This window comes from Osmerus mordax, chromosome 5 (genome assembly GCF_038355195.1).
Source record: "Osmerus mordax isolate fOsmMor3 chromosome 5, fOsmMor3.pri, whole genome shotgun sequence".
Classification (NCBI taxonomy): domain Eukaryota; kingdom Metazoa; phylum Chordata; class Actinopteri; order Osmeriformes; family Osmeridae; genus Osmerus; species Osmerus mordax.
This window is the reverse complement of record NC_090054.1, coordinates 1240434-1256890: the sequence shown is the minus strand read 5'-3', so window position 1 is coordinate 1256890 and position 16457 is coordinate 1240434. Positions and strand designations below refer to the sequence as shown.

The following is a 16457-nucleotide window of genomic DNA, read 5'->3' as shown; positions in this document are numbered from 1 at the left end:
TAGTACACTAAGACATCATAGTACTTCTACAGTACAGCATAGTACACTAAGACATCATAGTACTACTACAGTATAGCACACTAAGACTAGGGATGCACCGATCCAACTTTTTCAGTCCCGATACCGATACCGATGCCTGGGCTTTGTGTATCTGTCGATACCCGATACCGATCCGATACCGTTGTTGAATTAATAATAAACTGTATATCTCCCACTTAATACCTTCCTTCCACCATGTGGAAGAGACTAAAGGCACCAGACGTTCCTAACTAAGACAGAATAACAGATGTAATGTACTGAATTCTTATTTATTTGTTATTTAAAAAACTATTGTGCATTCAAAATGCGAAAATAGAAAGTAATCAAACGTATTAAAATAAATAAAATGTAGCAGTAGAAACAAAATAGTGTATCGGTCAAACATACAATAGTAATCAAACAGTTACCAAACATTGTAAAGAAAAAGAAAAAAAAATTGAATTCATATTTATTTGTTGTCGCTGGTTGCTGGTGTGTGAACCATGGAAGTTTTTATCTTGAAGCATTGCACCGTGCGGTGTACAGCTCGTGTCCAACCAGTGGACAGATAGCTAAACTTAAAAGCAACATGGAGCCAAAGAGTCGGCTGTGTGGGGATATTACTAGCCAACTAGTTCGTCAGCTGTTAGCAAAGTAAATGTTTTGAAGGGTGGTGGTAGTACTGCAAAGTACAATCCTACCAATTTAATCAAGCACATCCAAAAGCACAATGCTAGGAGCACGCTGAATTCCTGCAGTATCACAAGAGTAGCGTCGCACATATGTGATCGTTCGAATGCGGGTCTCACAGGGTAACGTCGCATATGCGATTTCGAAAATTCCAACTGAATATTTTCCGATAGACAAAAACTATGCGACAAACGCTGTATGGCTTCAATATGTGCTAATGAGAAGGCTAACAAGTAACACTGCATGCTAGTATCATTGCTACGACCATTATGCTTGCTGTAGGGGCCGTCGGAAATATTTAGAACTCATGCAACGCATCTAAAGGTTCGGTTAACTCATGTTGCTGACAAATGACATAGGATGTGCTGGGAAAAAAAAATGGACGGATCGGCTAGTGGATCGGTTAATTTTTCCGATCCCCGATCCAGCTATTTTTTCAGTATCGGGGCCGATATCCGATCTTAATATCGGATCGATGCACCCCTAACTAACACATCATAGTACTACTACAGTACAACATAGCACACTAAGACATCATAGTACTACTACAGTACAGAATAGTACACTAAGATATCATAGTACTACTACAGTACAGTATAGTACACTAAGACATCATAGTACTACTACAGTACAGAATAGTACACTAAGACATTATAGTACTACTACAGTACAGAATAGTACACTAAGACATCATAGTACTTCTACAGTATAGTACACTAAGACATCATAGTACTACTACAGTATAGTACACTAAGACATCATAGTACTACTACAGTACAGCATAGTACACTAAGCCATCATAGTACTTCTATAGTATAGCACACTAAGACATCATAGTACTACTACAGTACAGCATAGCACACTAAGACATTATAGTACTACTACAGTATAGCACACTAAGACATCATAGTACTACTACAGTACAGCATAGCACAACAATGAGACTGTGGCTGGCAGGTGGCAGAATAGATGTTTACCTCGTCAAGTCTTTATCCTCAAGATGAATCCTGGCAGTAAAATAACTGAGATTATCCACAGTGCCCTACTCATTCTTGGTGCTCTGAGAAAGTGGGGCAATTGGTTAAAGTAGCAGTGATGTGAGGATTAACAGCAGCAGTGATGTGAGGTTCAACAGCAGCAGTGATGTGAGGGTTAACAGTGATGTGAGATTCAACAGCAGCAGTGATGTGAGGGTTAACAGTGATGTGAGGATTAACAGCAGCAGTGATGTGAGGGTTAACAGCAGCAGTGATGTTAGGATTAACAGCAGCAGTGATGTGAGGGTTAACAGCAGCAGTGATGTGAGGGTTAACAGTGATGTGAGGGTTAACAGCAGCAGTGATGTGAGGGTTAACAGCAGCAGTGATGTGAGGGTTAACAGCAGCAGTGATGTGAGGGTTAACAGCAGCAGTGATGTGAGGGTTAACAGCAACAGTGATGTGAGGGTTTACAGCAGCATGAAGGCTGCTAGCTCAGCATCTTCCCTGTAACTCCTGTCTCTTCTCTACCGATCAAATCTTAACGTTCTGAGAGGAGGTCGAGAGAGGAGAGAGGTCGAGGTAGGAGAGAGGAGAGAGGTCGAGGTCGAGGTAGGAGAGAGGTCGAGGTAAGAGAGTAGGACAGTTGAGAGATGACGGAGAGGGGAAGAGAGACAGAGTGAGGCAGAGACAGAAAGGTACAGAGAGAGGGGATTGGGGATACTTGATTAGCAGATTGTCCTGCTTCTAGAACACACACAGTAAGAGGTCATATCCTGCTTCTAGAACACAGTTAAAGGTCATATCCTGCTTCTAGAACACAGTTAAAGGTCATATCCTGCTTCTAGAACACAGTTAAAGGTTGTATCAATGGTAGATGATGTCATAATAACATGCATGTTCAAAGTATGTCTAATCTTGCCCATCCACTTGTTCATGCAGTTAGCCAGAGCTTGCAGTGTGTCGTGGCCATGAGCACCTTGTGTTCTTCCACACAACACAGATCTTGGGAGTCATCTTCACCAGATGTGTCTCCTAGTTCTTATGGATCCTCGTTGCTCGGAACAACAGCAAGCGTGACATGGTGTTGGAGGGGATAGACGAGCATTGTTGAGCTATCACCTTCACAACAGCCTTGGGCTTAGATGGATTAACTGAACTGGATTAGGAGAACCAGTTGGACTTATTTTGGTAAGGGGAGAGAGTGTGTGTGTGTGTAGGAGTTCGGGGGCTCAAGGTGTGCGTGTGTGCTTGTGTCATGGTGTGCAGCCCTGTGAAGGCTGTCTACTATAGGTTCTGGGGGGGTGAGACTGGGGTAAAGCTGGATTCTTCAATCATTTTTTTATATATATATATGAGGATGAAGGCTTTGTCTCTGGCCTGTTCTACGCACTCAGATCCCAGATCATCTGATATACTTTCTAAATGCTTCTTTGTTGTTTTGTATTAAGGCGTCTGCTAAATGTGAAATGTAAAACTGTCTACAGTCGAGGTTTTAGAGGAGAAGAGCTATAGGAGTGTTGTATTCCAGACAGACACTTCAGATCAACACAACAAAACTGTTGGAGGGAACCCCCGATAGAGAACACAGGTAGTGAACACTGTGAGAGAACATTGTTTGAGAACACTGTTAGAACATTCTGTTAGAGAACCCTGTTAGTTATCTCTCATCCTTCCTGGGTTACCTGGGTTACCTGGGTTACCTGGGTTGCCATTCTTGAGCAGTTGTCAGGCTTCTCCTCATCAAGCCCCATTTTGTAAACAAAGTTACCTGATGTGTTTCCTGAAGTCTAGACAACAGTGCTCTGGGTGTGGCTGCCATGACAACCACTAGAGAGAACTACAGAACACTTGTAAACATTTAACTGTGTCTCTCCTATTAGCATAACAAGGGACACAAGTGGATTGAACGTTTTCATTTTCTTTTGTTCTCATATTTGTTCACAAGCGTGTGTGTGAGTGTGGTCTCTGGTGAGGACGCTGTATGCAGAGGGACTGGTAAGTTCTCAGCCAATCAATCTTTTGAATCTGGGCCAGGGACCAATCACAAGGTAGGACCTTGCTCTTCAGATGGGGGCGGACTGTCTGGTCACCACTACAACATGGTTAGAGGCTCTGCTAAATTTCCATGTCTTCCAGTAGCTGTGATCCCTAAGCACCCTGGGAAACACTCTGATGGTCGTGTGCCATTTCTGTATATTTTCTATCTAAAGATTTGAGATGAACATCAGATATAATAGAAGACAAACATGCACAGGGCCAGGCTTGGGAGGAACTCTATTGGTATTATAGGGTTTAATTAGTTTAACATTGTTATTGTTGCGCAATCATCTGTGGTTGATGCTGGCTAGGAGGCAGTAGAAGGAGAGCCTCAGTATGACTAGCTTGTGACATACACTGATGTCTGTTGGGCTAGTTTGGGTCATGGTGGTCATCTCATTTACATGTTAGTGCATGCTCTGACACAAACACACACACATTTACATTACATTTACATTTATTCATTTAGCAGATGCTTTTATTCAAAGCGACTTCCAAGAGAGAGCTTTTCAAAGTGCATAGGTCACTGATGATAACAACAAGATAGCCACAAAAACATTGCGAGTAGCCAAAACATGAAGCACACATTGTGAACAACCAAAGTAAGTGCCAAAGGGAAGAACCATAAGAGCATGTAGTTAAACAAGTTACAATTAAACAACATGAACCGCTATAAGTGTAAGTGTACCTGTGGAAAAAGCAAGCAACAATAATAAAAACAATATATCACAGCGAGTACAACAATTTAAATCAGTTACCACTAACCACAAGAGCAACAAGTCTCTAAGCAAGAGTCATTGTGATCCTTGAGGAAACTAACATCGGGTCAAGCGAACCATTCCTAAGTACCGTTGTACTCCCGGAACAAGTGCGTCTTGAGCCTTTTCTTGAAGGTGGAGAGACAGTCAGTGTCTCTGATGGAGGTGGGGAGTTGATTCCGGTGGAATCAACAACACACACACACACAAACACATATATGCAATATGCATGCACACACATGCATACTGACACACACATGCAAGCACACACATTCACACACAAACAAACGTACATAAGCATACACACTCTTGCTCACTCTAACTCATCCGTGAGTGGCTTAAAGATGCCAGACCCAAACCAGCTAACATTAGCTGGTTTAACTGGCTTAATGAACTTTACTAAACATGCTTTTAATTAGCTAGAGTTTAATTACTTTATAATTAAAATATGTTTAATGTATTAAATATAAAGTGCAACCTTCCAGGCCAGGAGTGGCGTCAGTCCTTTAGCTTTGTGTCCTGAACGAGGGATCACAGACATTCTGTGCGTCTCTGTGATGCAGTTTGTTCTGTGCAGGTGCATATGAAGGACTCAAAATACAAATTTGATTTAATTAACGCTAGTGCACACACATAGGCAAACAAGTAACAAAACCAATAGTACCTTTATCTATCATCTATTGTGTTGTTTAAATGATGGTACTGCTATTGCATAAATGTTTTTGGGCATCCTAACACACAGGCACACAATTCCTGTATTCCCCCACTGGCGCTATGACACAGTCTGTACTGAGTTAAAGACAGGATTCCATCTTTGAATCTCTGAAGACAAAGATGCCAAGACTCTAGTGTGGCAGGCCTCAAACCCTCACCCTGCTGTCAAAGCTCTTCAACTCTGGTCTGGTTCTAGGTGGAAACATCTGAGGAAAAGGGTCTGTGGAACCCAAACACTGTTTTACTCAGACAGGTACACAGACAGACAGGCAGACAGACAGACAGACAGGCAGGTTACGCAAGCAGGGTACACAGGCAGCCAGACAGACAGACAGACAGGCAGGCGGGCAGGCAGGCAGGCGGGCAGGCAGGCAGGCAGGCGGGCAGGCAGGCAGGCGGGCAGGCAGGCAGGCGGGCAGGCAGGCAGGTTACACAGACAGACAGGCAGGTTACATAGGCAGGGTACACAGGCAGACAGCCAGACATGCAGGTTACATAGGTAGGGTACACAGACGGGCAGGCGGGCAGTTTTTGCAAGAGGGCTTTACAGTGGGTAGTAGCTAGCCACATCAATAGGCCCGTAGCTAGCCACACCAGCTATCCCTTAGAACAGTAACTAGGTTTCCAGTGTGAGGGAACCATGGGTAGTGTGCGTGTGGTGTTGGATGCTGTGCATGGTAAACACATGCAGCGGCCTGTACTAGTCTGCATGCTGCTTAACAAGTGTCTCCCTCTCTTTCTCTCCGCCCGGCTCGCTGGCAGAAGACTTCCCTAATGAAGGTGGGTGTGCTGTCCTCCATCTCCTTCCACACCTGCCTCTGTGTCACATGGTTCCACACCTGCCTCTGTGTCACATGGTTCCACACCTGCTTCTGTGTCACATGGTCCCAGACCTGCCTCTGTGTCACATGGTTCAGTGTTCACCTCCACACGTCTGTTGTGGTTGTGGTGTTGTTGATTCCCTCTGAACCCTACATGGCGAGAAGGATCTAAATGATTGGAACAATCTGATGCTTCCTGGTCATATAATAGCTGTGGTGTAATTGTTTCTCTAATGCAGATCTTGAAACTTGAAACCAGCTTTTACCAATGCTGGTGTGAGAATGGACCACTTAATTGGGTATATTGTTTTCACTTTAACATAATGTGTTCACTTGACGGTTCAAACATCCTGACAGGATTGTCATGTAATTGCTCTGGTTAACAACAATGTCAAAGTACACTTCCTGTGTGAGCCGAGGACACATGTCACTTCCTCCTGTAGCAAGTGTGATTACTCTTCATACCAGGGAACTGGCGTTTCCCTACTGTGTCACTTGGCCAAGTGCTAAGTGAGTGTAAGTAGTGTCAGGTGCAGGCTGGGTGAGCAGGAGAGGGTCGGTAGTCCCTCCAAGAGTCCAAGGGTTGAAGGTTCTGTAATACATTATTAGTATTGGTTTAGTATTTTCTTTTTTTCAAAATATGCATTTTACACTTCTCATTTATTTAGCAGTATAGCAAAATCTTGATCTGAAACTAGGTAAATAAGCGTATGTAAATCTGCATTTGAGACGTTTTAATTGCATTAATTCTAGGAACATGTTAATGCTAGTCCAAACAATGTTAGTCTGTAAATTGTGTTTCTGTGCATCCATGAACTTCTGGATGGTTGGGGCTACCCTGCTGCTGGGTGGCGAGGTCTGGGGTGGGCGGGCCTGTTGATGAAGAATCTAACCACATCGTTCCTCCTCAGTAAGTTTGGATGATGAAGCATAGCAACCAGTGGGTCCATAGCAACCAGTGGGTTGAGTCCATGCTTCTCAACCCTGCACTGTCTGCCCCTCCCCCTTCTCTCCCCCCTCTCACTCCTCGCCCCCCCTCCCCCCTCTCACTCCTTCAAGACATCTGCCCTCAGACAGATGACTGTGTCTATGACCCTGACCCCCTGACCCCTGACTTCTGCTGACTGTGCTCTTGTTTTCCTTTAAGGTCTGGCGCACCTGATGATGGGCGACCAAGGTATGTTCCTCCTCCTCCTCCTCCTCCTCCTCGTCCTCCTCCCTCGTCCTTCCTCCACACTCTCTCTCTTTCTGGCTGCTGTGGTTTTTAGGCTCCCATTCAACCTGCTGGCTCTGGATGTCTATGCCCATAGCTAATTCTACTGATCACTCACTCTTCTGTTTTCAACTACATTTTTAATGTTTCAAATACTGTAAATACATACTGTCTTATTCTAGTGTTACTGAAGTCATGTTCTAGTGTAACTAATGTAACTGCAGTCATGTTGTAGTGTAGCTACAGTGGAACTACAGTCATGTTGTTTAACTACAGTGATGTTGTAGTGTAGCTACAGTGTAGTTGCAGTAATGTTGTAGTGTAGCTAAAGTGTAACTACAGTCATGTTGTAGTGTAGCTACAGTGTAACTACAATCATGTTGTAATGTAGCCACAGTAATGTTTTAGGGTAGCTAAAGTGTAACTACAGTCATGTTGTAGTGTAGCTACAGTGTAACTACAATCATGTTGTAATGTAGCCACAGTAATGTTTTAGGGTAGCTAAAGTGTAACTACAATCATGTTGTAGTAACTACAGTCGTGTTGTAGTGTAACCACAGTCATGTGTAGCTACATCCTGGTTCTTGCTGCCTGAACTTGTAAGGGGTCGAGGCTTCTGCTGACGGACAGCGTCACCATGGCAGCTGCATGTTCCTATCAGCCTTGATGATCCACATTTCCAGCATGCATCTCTGCAGCAGATCAAATATGTCTTCCCCCACCCCTACCCATCTCTCCCATTTTCTCTCTCTCTCTCTCTCTCTCTCTCTCTCTCTCTCTCTCTCTCTCTCTCTCTCTCTCTCTCAGTTCAGTTCAGTTCAAAGGGCTTTATTGGCATGAAAACAACAATTGTTCATATTGCCAAAGCAACGGTAGAATTACAGAAATATTAATCAATGTAAATCATGGCCTTATATATACTTATATTTCACACACTCACATACATACTCTCTCTCTCTCGGCCTCATGTGCGTACATTTGCAAACGTAGCGTTATTAGCGCCATGGCCAACCCGCAGATTGCGCACACTGTGATGCTTCAGTTTACGTCGTATTTACGAAACCTGCAGTTCATCGGGTAATCAGCGCCTTTCTCCGCCCACTATACACTATACCGTACATTGCGAGCATTTAAACGCGCAATTGAATGGGCCTCCTTCTCTCTATCATGGATCAGCCACCAAAGTCAAAAATGTATGTGCTTGTTCATGAGGTAACAGCAAATTTAAATATTATACAAGGCCGGAATTCCACAGCAACACAAAAAAATGCAATCTGGACCGAAATTACAAATTTCAGTAACTGTAATATTGCATGGCTGCTTAATCTGTAACGCGTAATGATTTCGTGTTCACTCAACTGAAAAAGTGTGATTCTTGTGGCAAAAATCCTTTCAGATCGTCTCCTCGGCCCATGTCTTCGTCTTGCTCGGATTACTGCTGTCATTTCACCAGGAGGCATATGTGAGGGAACCCGCGTGCATCCAGGTTTACACCTGCTTTTAAGAGGCGCAGAATTTTCACCGCAAAATAGAGACGCACTTTCACGGGCAGTTTTTGTACATACTGCGGAATACATAATTAGACACACTTTACGCATCCCCTCCCATCTCTTTATGTGAAACTCACACTTTCCCCTTGACCCTCCCGTGAATGCATATTCATGACACGGAAAAGCGCAATTTGCCCTTTTTGAGTTCCCGCAACAGGCAGTCTGCGCTTTTACCTCAGTGCGGCATGTTTGTACATACCTCGCCATGCTTTTACGCGCAAATTGCGAAACAAATACCCCTGAAGTGGGCGCTAAAGTGTTAGTACATGAGGCCCACAGTCTCTCTCAGCTCTATACAGCTCTCTCTCTCTCTCTCTCTCTCTCTCTCTCTCTCTCTCTCTCTCTCTCTCTCTCTCTCTCTCAGCTCTATACAGGCCCCTCACTTTCTCTCAGCTCTATACAGCCCTCTCTTTCTCTCAGCTCTATACAGGCCCCCCTCTCTCTCTCTCTCTCTCTCTCTCTCTCTCTCTCTCTCTCAGCTCTATACAGCCCTCTCTTTCTCTCAGCTCTATACAGGCCCCCCTCTCTCTCTCTCTCAGCTCTATACAGGCCCCTCTCTCTCTCAACTCTATACAGGCCCCTCTCTCTCTCTCTCTCTCAGCTCTATACAGGCCCCTCTCTCTCTCTCTATCTCTCTCTCTCAGCTCTATACAGGCCCCCTCTCTCTCTCTCTCTCTCTCTCTATCTCTCTCTCAGCTCTATACAGGCCCCTCTCTCTCTCTCTCTCTCTCTCTCTCTCTCTCTCTCTCTCTCTCTCTCTCTCTCTCTCTCTCTCTCAACTCTATACAGGCCCCTCTCTCTCTCTCTCTCTCTCTCTCTCTCTCTCTCTCTCTCTCTCTCTCTCTCTCTCTCTCTCAGCTCTATACAGGCCCCTCTCTCTCTCTCAGCTCTATACAGCCCCCTCTCTCTCTCTCTCTCTCTCTCCCTCTCTCTCAGCTCTATACAGGCCCCTCTCTCTCTCTCAGCTCCATACAGGCCCCTCTCTCTCTCTCTCTCTCTCAGCTCTATACAGGCCCCTCTCTCTCTCTCTCTCTCTCTCTCTCTCTCTCTCTCTCTCTCTCTCTCTCTCTCTCTCTCAGCTCTATACAACCCTCTCTTTCTCTCAGCTCTATACAGGCCCCTCTCTCTCTCTCTCTCTCTCTCTCTCTCTCAGCTCTATACAGGCCCCTCTCTCTCTCAACTCTATACAGGCCCCTCTCTCTCCCTCTCAGCTCTATACAGGCCCTTCTCTCTCTCTCTCTCTCTCTCTCTCTCTCTCTCTCTCTCTCTCTCTCTCTCTCTCTCTCTCTCTCTCTCAGCTCTATACAGGCCTCTCTCTCTCTCTCTCTCTCTCTCTCTCTCTCTCTCAGCTCTATACAGGCCCCTCTCTCTCTCTCTCTCTCTCTCTCTCTCTCTCTCTCAACTCTATACAGGCCCCCCTCTCTCTCTCTCTCTCTCTCTCTCTCTCTCTCTCTCTCTCTCTCTCTCTCTCTCAGCTCTATACAGGCCCCTCTCTCTCTCTCTCTCTCTCTCTGTCTTTTTCAGCTCTATACAGGCCCCTCTCTCTTTCTCAGCTCTATACAGGCCCAGCATGCCTTCAGCTCTGTGCTCTGTGCTGCTTTTGGTTAAGACGTGTCTCTCATCTCTCTGTTTCTGCTCTTCTATACCCTCTGTCCCACTTCTCTCCTCTGTTCTCCCTCTCCTCTCTCTTTTCCATCTTCTTTCCTCTCTCCTCTTCTTTCTCTTTTATCTGGAACTGCTTTCTCCATGGACCATTCCATCCAACCTCATAGGTAAAACTAAAGGTATTAACTGCTTCTCCATGTCTCCATCCCTGTGGTGCTGCTTGTGCCCTCTAATACTGTTCAGTAGCATAAAAGGCCAAGGGCCAGATATAGATGTGTTCTGTATGTGTCTTATGGTGTGTGATGGTGCTCAAGGTAAGTGTGCTGGCTTGGCTGTGGGCTCCAATGCGAGGGTGCAGCAGTGTGTCTGCTGCCTGCATGGGTAACCAGGGTAACCAGCTCTGTCCGCTCTCCGGCCGCTGACGGCTACCCAGCCCCACTGCACGGTAATGCCTTTCCTTGTGTTTTACATTGTGGAGGCTGGGGACCCTGGGGGGCCATACCTGGGGGTTCAGGGTGGGCCTTATCTGGGGAGCCTGGGGGGCCATACCTGGGGGTTCAGGGTGGGCCTTATCTGGGGAGCCTGGGGGGCCATACCTGGGGGTTCAGGGTGGGCCTTATCTGGGGACCCTGGGGGGCCATACCTGGGGGTTCAGGGTGGGCCTTATCTGGGGACCCTGGGGGGCCATACCTGGGGGTTCAGGGTGGGCCTTATCTGGGAGACTTTGGGGGCCATACCTGGGGGTTCAGGGTGGGCCTTATCTGGGAAACCTGGGGGGCCATACCTGGAGGTCTGGGGGCAGGTCTCCCTGGGCCCCTCCAGGTATGGCAGGTCTCCCTGGCCCCAGTCTCCTGTGGGTTAGGATCCCCTGGCCCCAGTCTCCTGGGGGTTAGGATCCCCTGGCCCCAGTCTCCTGGGGGTTAGGATCCCCTGGCCCCTGCCTCCTGGGGGCAAGTCTCCCAGGCTACATCCTCCTGGGAGGCAGGTCTTCCTGACTGTTCGTTTGACTCTCCCTCAGGCTCTGGGCCGGGCCCTGGAGGCCCTGGAGGAGGCGGCTGGCGTCTCAGGTCTCTGCTGAGCATTCCAGGTAAACATTCCTTCCTCTGAGGTCACAGGTCACGTCTGTGTTGTGCTGGCTTTGGCTGCTTTCTCTACAGTCGTGTCTGCGTGGAACACTTGAATGACACTTGCATTACTGGTCATTTATTCATTCCTAAATGTTTCAAAGCTTTAAAATATAAATTTGTTTTATAGTTTTATTATAGACCCAAATTACTGAATAGCTTACTTGCTATTGTGACATTCAAGTGTTCCAACTACATTTTCAACGCACTCCTCTGCGCTGCAGTGTCATGTTAGCCTGTGAGACATTGGGCATTGATTACAAGAGCGAGAACATGGCCTCACTTAGCCTTCAGAATGCATTATCACATGGTGCAACACACACCATCCAAACGGGTCATATGGACACGGAACATCACAAGGTAAGTTCACATTCAGCACTTGAATTGTAGTTGGTGTTCAGATGGCCTTGTGTCTACAATGCCACGGTCAGCATTCCCTGAAGCTATCCACAGATCACCACGGATACGGTGAACAAGCAGCAGGTGTTTCCACTGCAATACCATTAACACAGTGTTCATAAAACACATTAGCGGGCTTCCTCCTGTTGCGGAATCACAGCTCGTTCCAGTCTCTGGAACAGGAAGAGGACAGATTCATTTGCTGATACGTTTTTAACTGACTTAGGCCTTGACCTGAACACAGGACTGTCCCTGCAGAGGTAAGTGGTGTTTACTGGTGCTCTCTGGGGTGCAGGCTGGCTGGGTGGGTGCTGGTCTGGTCTGGGGTGCAGGCTGGCTGGGTGGGTGCTGGTCCTGTCTGGGTGCGTGTCTCTGGCCTGGCTGGTCGTGTCTCTGGCCTGGCTGGTCGTGTCTCTGGCTGGCTGGTCGTGTCTCTGGCCTGGCTGGTCGTGTCTCTGGCCTGGCTGGTCGTGTCTCTGGCCTGGCTGGTTGTGTCTCTGGCTGGCTGGTCGTGTCTCTGGCCTGGCTGGTCGTGTCTCTGGCCTGGCTGGTCGTGTCTCTGGCTGGCTGGTCGTGTCTCTGGCCTGGCTGGTCGTGTCTCTGGCCTGGCTGGTCGTGTCTCTGGCCTGGCTGGTCGTGTCTCTGGCCTGGCTGGTCGTGTCTCTGGCCCGGCTGGTTGTGTCTCTGGCCTGGCTGGTCGTGTCTCTGGCTGACTGGTCCCTCCGCAGGCAGGGCAGGAAATCCACGGTAACTCTGGACTATTTTCCTGGTTCCTCAATTTTCTCAGGCTGGTAGTTTGTCCTTGTAGTGAAGCAGTACAGTGGTAAAGGATGAAAAAGGAAATTAACATATGCTTTCTCAACACAGAGTCTAAACCTTACATTTACATTTTAGTCATTTAGCAGACGCTCTTATCCAGAGCGACTTACAGTAAGTACAGGGACATTCCCCCGAGGCAAGTAGGGTGAAGTGCCTTGCCCAAGGACACAACGTCATTTTGCACAGCCGGAATCGAACTGGCAACCTTCTGATTACTAGTCCGCTTCCCTAACCGCTCAGCCACCTGACTCCCTGAAACCTCTGTCAACACCAACATGTAATCCTGAGCCTTTCTTAATATTTATGATGTGACCATTGTGAGTTGTTCTCTGAGGTAACGTGGTTTGTGTTTCATAAGCGGTTCTCAGTGGAGAGCAGGTTGGAGGCTGGCCTGGGGCAGCATATTGCGTGCGGTCCGCAGATGCCAGTGTTCCTGTGCCAGGACGCAGGCCGGCATGGGCAGAAGGCCCTCCGTGGGGGGCGAGGGAAGAGAGCTGACGAGGCACCAAACTGACAACACTGCTTCTAATTCCGGTGCTTTGTGTGTCCTCGGTCTCAGGCAGTTTATTCTCACACACACACACTCACAACAGGCACGGCTTCTGCTGAGCTCTGAACACACAGCATGTTGTTACGACACACCAACAAAATGGCCACCACACGTTGTCTCCGTGAGTGGGCGAACTTCACCTCCCACGTATACACAAGAAAATAAATACATGAAATCATATTAATGTAGGCTGCTTTGATTGCATGACACGTTTCTGGGTATCTGATAAGCATGCCGTTTATACAGCACTGTTGGGTTAGGGTTACATTGTTGTGCAAGTTGGAATTATTTAAATCAGTTTCTTCGAAATTCATTATGTAATTACAAATAATATTCATTCAGCAGACGTTTTATTCAATGCTATATATAAATAGAAACAGCGATGTACAGTTCTGTGTTTGGGTGTTCAGAGTCACGGTCTGTATTTAACCGGCACAGTGCAAAACAACAACACCAGCATCAGATCTTAAGCCCAACATCATAAACCGTGTTGTGAGTGCAGTCTGTTTTGCATGACTTGCAGAATCAGTTTGTTGGAAGAGGCATTGGGTGTAACATGGTGTTAATATCAGCTTCTCCCGGTTCATCCAGCAACAGGACACAATCCACAATCCCATTGTACACATCGTACACATCATAAAGCACAGTCACAGCATAGTCAGTCACAGCACAGTAACACCCACAGCAGTCACAGCACAGTCACAGCACAGTCACAGTCACAGCACAGTCACAGTCACAGTCACAGCACAGTCACAGCACAGTCACAGTAACAGCACAGCCACAGCACAGTCACAGTTACAGCACAGTCACAGCACAGTCACAGTAACAGCACAGCAACAGCACAGTCACAGTTACAGCACAGTCACAGCCACAGCACAGTCACAGTCACAGCACAGTCACAGCACAGTAACAGCACAGCAACAGCACAGTCACAGTTACAGCACAGTCACAGCCACAGCACAGTCACGGCACAGTCATGGCACAGTCACGGCACAGTCACGGCACAGTCACAGCACAGTCAAAGGCACAGTCACAGCACAGGCACAGTCACAGCACAGGCACAGTCACAGCACAGTAACACCCACAGCAGTCACAGCACAGTCACAGCACAGTCACAGTCACAGCACAGTCACAGCACAGTCACAGCACAGTCACAGCACAGTCACACTCGTAACTGCTGTTTATCTCAGTCATTCATGAGTGAACTCTGGGTTGATGTGGTCTCTGGGTATAGTGGAGCTGGACCTGCAGCAGCTTTAGGCTGTGTAGACACCAGCTTACAGGTGCAGATGTGCTTTAGCTTAATCACTCCCCAATTGAGTCTAATTGCGTCAGCTTTTTCGGAGATGGAAAATAGCCGCTTTTAATAACATGTTCTAACAAGATGTCTGTATCCTCTAGGAGGTCTGTGTCTGGGACGCCTGGATAGATGTCTCTCTGTGTGTCTCTATTTCACCCTTTCTCACTCTTTCTTTTTTACTCTACCTAGTGAAGGTTGTTTTCTCAAGTTGTTAATATTTAATCAAATGAGATAGCAGAGTCACAGCACACACAGGAAGCAGATCTTAACATGTGTCTGAGGACTTCTGACCATTTGTTTGGCACGATTGAAGCTAAAATATACAAAGAATTTCATCTCCCCCTCTAACCTACTTTAACATCCTCTTCTCTGTGTCGTCTCTGTGTCTTACATTGTGTCTGTCTGTCTTCTCTCTGGATCTCCTGGGTCCTGCTCAGATGTTCGGCCAGGCTTCAAAGCCAGGCTCTAACCGCGGAGGGAGGGGGGGCGGGAGGGAGGCAGTCTTGTATCCTGCTAGCTGAGGGGGTGAGGAGAGGAGGCAGTCTTGTATCCTGCTAGCTGAGGGGGTAAGGAGAGGAGGCAGTCTTGTATCCTGCTAGCTGAGGGGGTAAGGAGAGGAGGCAGTCTTGTATCCTGGTAGCTGAGGGGGTGAGGAGAGGAGGCAGTCTTGTATCCTGGTAGCTGAGGGGGTAAGGAGAGGAGGCAGTCTTGTATCCTGGTAGCCTAGGGGGTGAGGAGAGGAGGCAGTCTTGTATCCTGCTAGCTGAGGGGGTGAGGAGAGGAGGCAGTCTTGTATCCTGCTAGCTGAGGGGGTAAGGAGAGGAGGCAGTCTTGTATCCTGCTAGCTGAGGGGGTAAGGAGAGGAGGCAGTCTTGTATCCTGGTAGCTGAGGGGGTGAGGAGAGGAGGCAGTCTTGTATCCTGGTAGCTGAGGGGGTAAGGAGAGGAGGCAGTCTTGTATCCTGCTAGCTGAGGGGGTGAGGAGAGGAGGCAGTCTTGTATCCTGCTAGCTGAGGGGGTGAGGAGAGGAGGCAGTCTTGTATCCTGCTAGCTGAGGGGGTGAGGAGAGGAGGCAGTCTTGTATCCTGCTAGCTGAGGGGGTAAGGAGAGGAGGCAGTCTTGTATCCTGCTAGCTGAGGGGGTGAGGAGAGGAGGCAGTCTTGTATCCTGCTAGCTGAGGGGGTAAGGAGAGGAGGCAGTCTTGTATCCTGCTAGCTGAGGGGGTGAGGAGAAGATGTGGGGTGAAGAGTTGATAGTGGGTTTCGGTTTGTGAAAAGCCTCAAAAGAAAGGAAATTCAAATTACCACTGCAACCCTAACTCCACAAATGCACAAATGTGCTTGTAGATAATCGTAGCTCCAGCGCTGTAACAGATGTAATAGCTGTGGACTGGAATACACCTCACTATCTGGTTTATTGTCAAGTAAATTACACAAACAAGGAATCTTCTGTGGTGGTTTATGTTTTGTGTGTATGTGTGTTGTTTTGTGTGTATGTGTGTTGTTTTGTGTGTATGTGTGTTGTTTTGTGTGATGGTAGAAGTAGGATTGTAGTGGTTATTTGGATTTTCTTTTAGGAGAGACACACAGTAAGAGGAACGTTGATATCAGTCTGATCCTGCTGCCTTAATGCTGCTGTTCAGCATATGGAAATGGTAAAAGAATGAAAATATATATATTTATATACAGTGTTGCCACAGTTACTTTGAAAAAGTAATCTGATTACTGATTACTCCTTTAAAAAGTAACTTAGTTACTTTACAGATTACTTGATTTTAAAAGTAACTCGTTCGATTACTCCATACTGAAAAAAGTGGTCAGATTAGAGTAACGCATTTCTAAGTAACGCGTTACCGGCATCACTGTCTATTTCCAACTCGA

The 16457-nt window shown here is 47.0% G+C and overlaps 1 protein-coding gene across 19 annotated transcripts in view; it reads left to right on the top strand.

The window, feature by feature from the left end:
* LOC136942821 (neurexin-1a-like) overlaps window positions 1-16457 on the top strand; it is a 206872-nt gene that overhangs the window by 13771 nt on the left and 176644 nt on the right. For 7 of the 19 annotated variants that reach the window (XM_067235832.1, XM_067235819.1, XM_067235822.1 and 4 more), the window contains exons 2-4: window positions 3926-3943; window positions 7166-7195; window positions 10554-10565. The exons of 4 other annotated variants lie outside the window; for them this stretch is intronic. In XM_067235832.1, coding sequence (XP_067091933.1) covers window positions 3926-3943; window positions 7166-7195; window positions 10554-10565 — 60 coding nt within the window. Of the gene's footprint in view, window positions 1-3479; window positions 3495-3925; window positions 3944-7165; window positions 7196-10553; window positions 10566-11425; window positions 11474-16457 lie in introns of all 19 variants that reach the window. 8 more of the 19 variants (XM_067235829.1, XM_067235816.1, XM_067235826.1 and 5 more) reach the window with 4 other exon arrangements.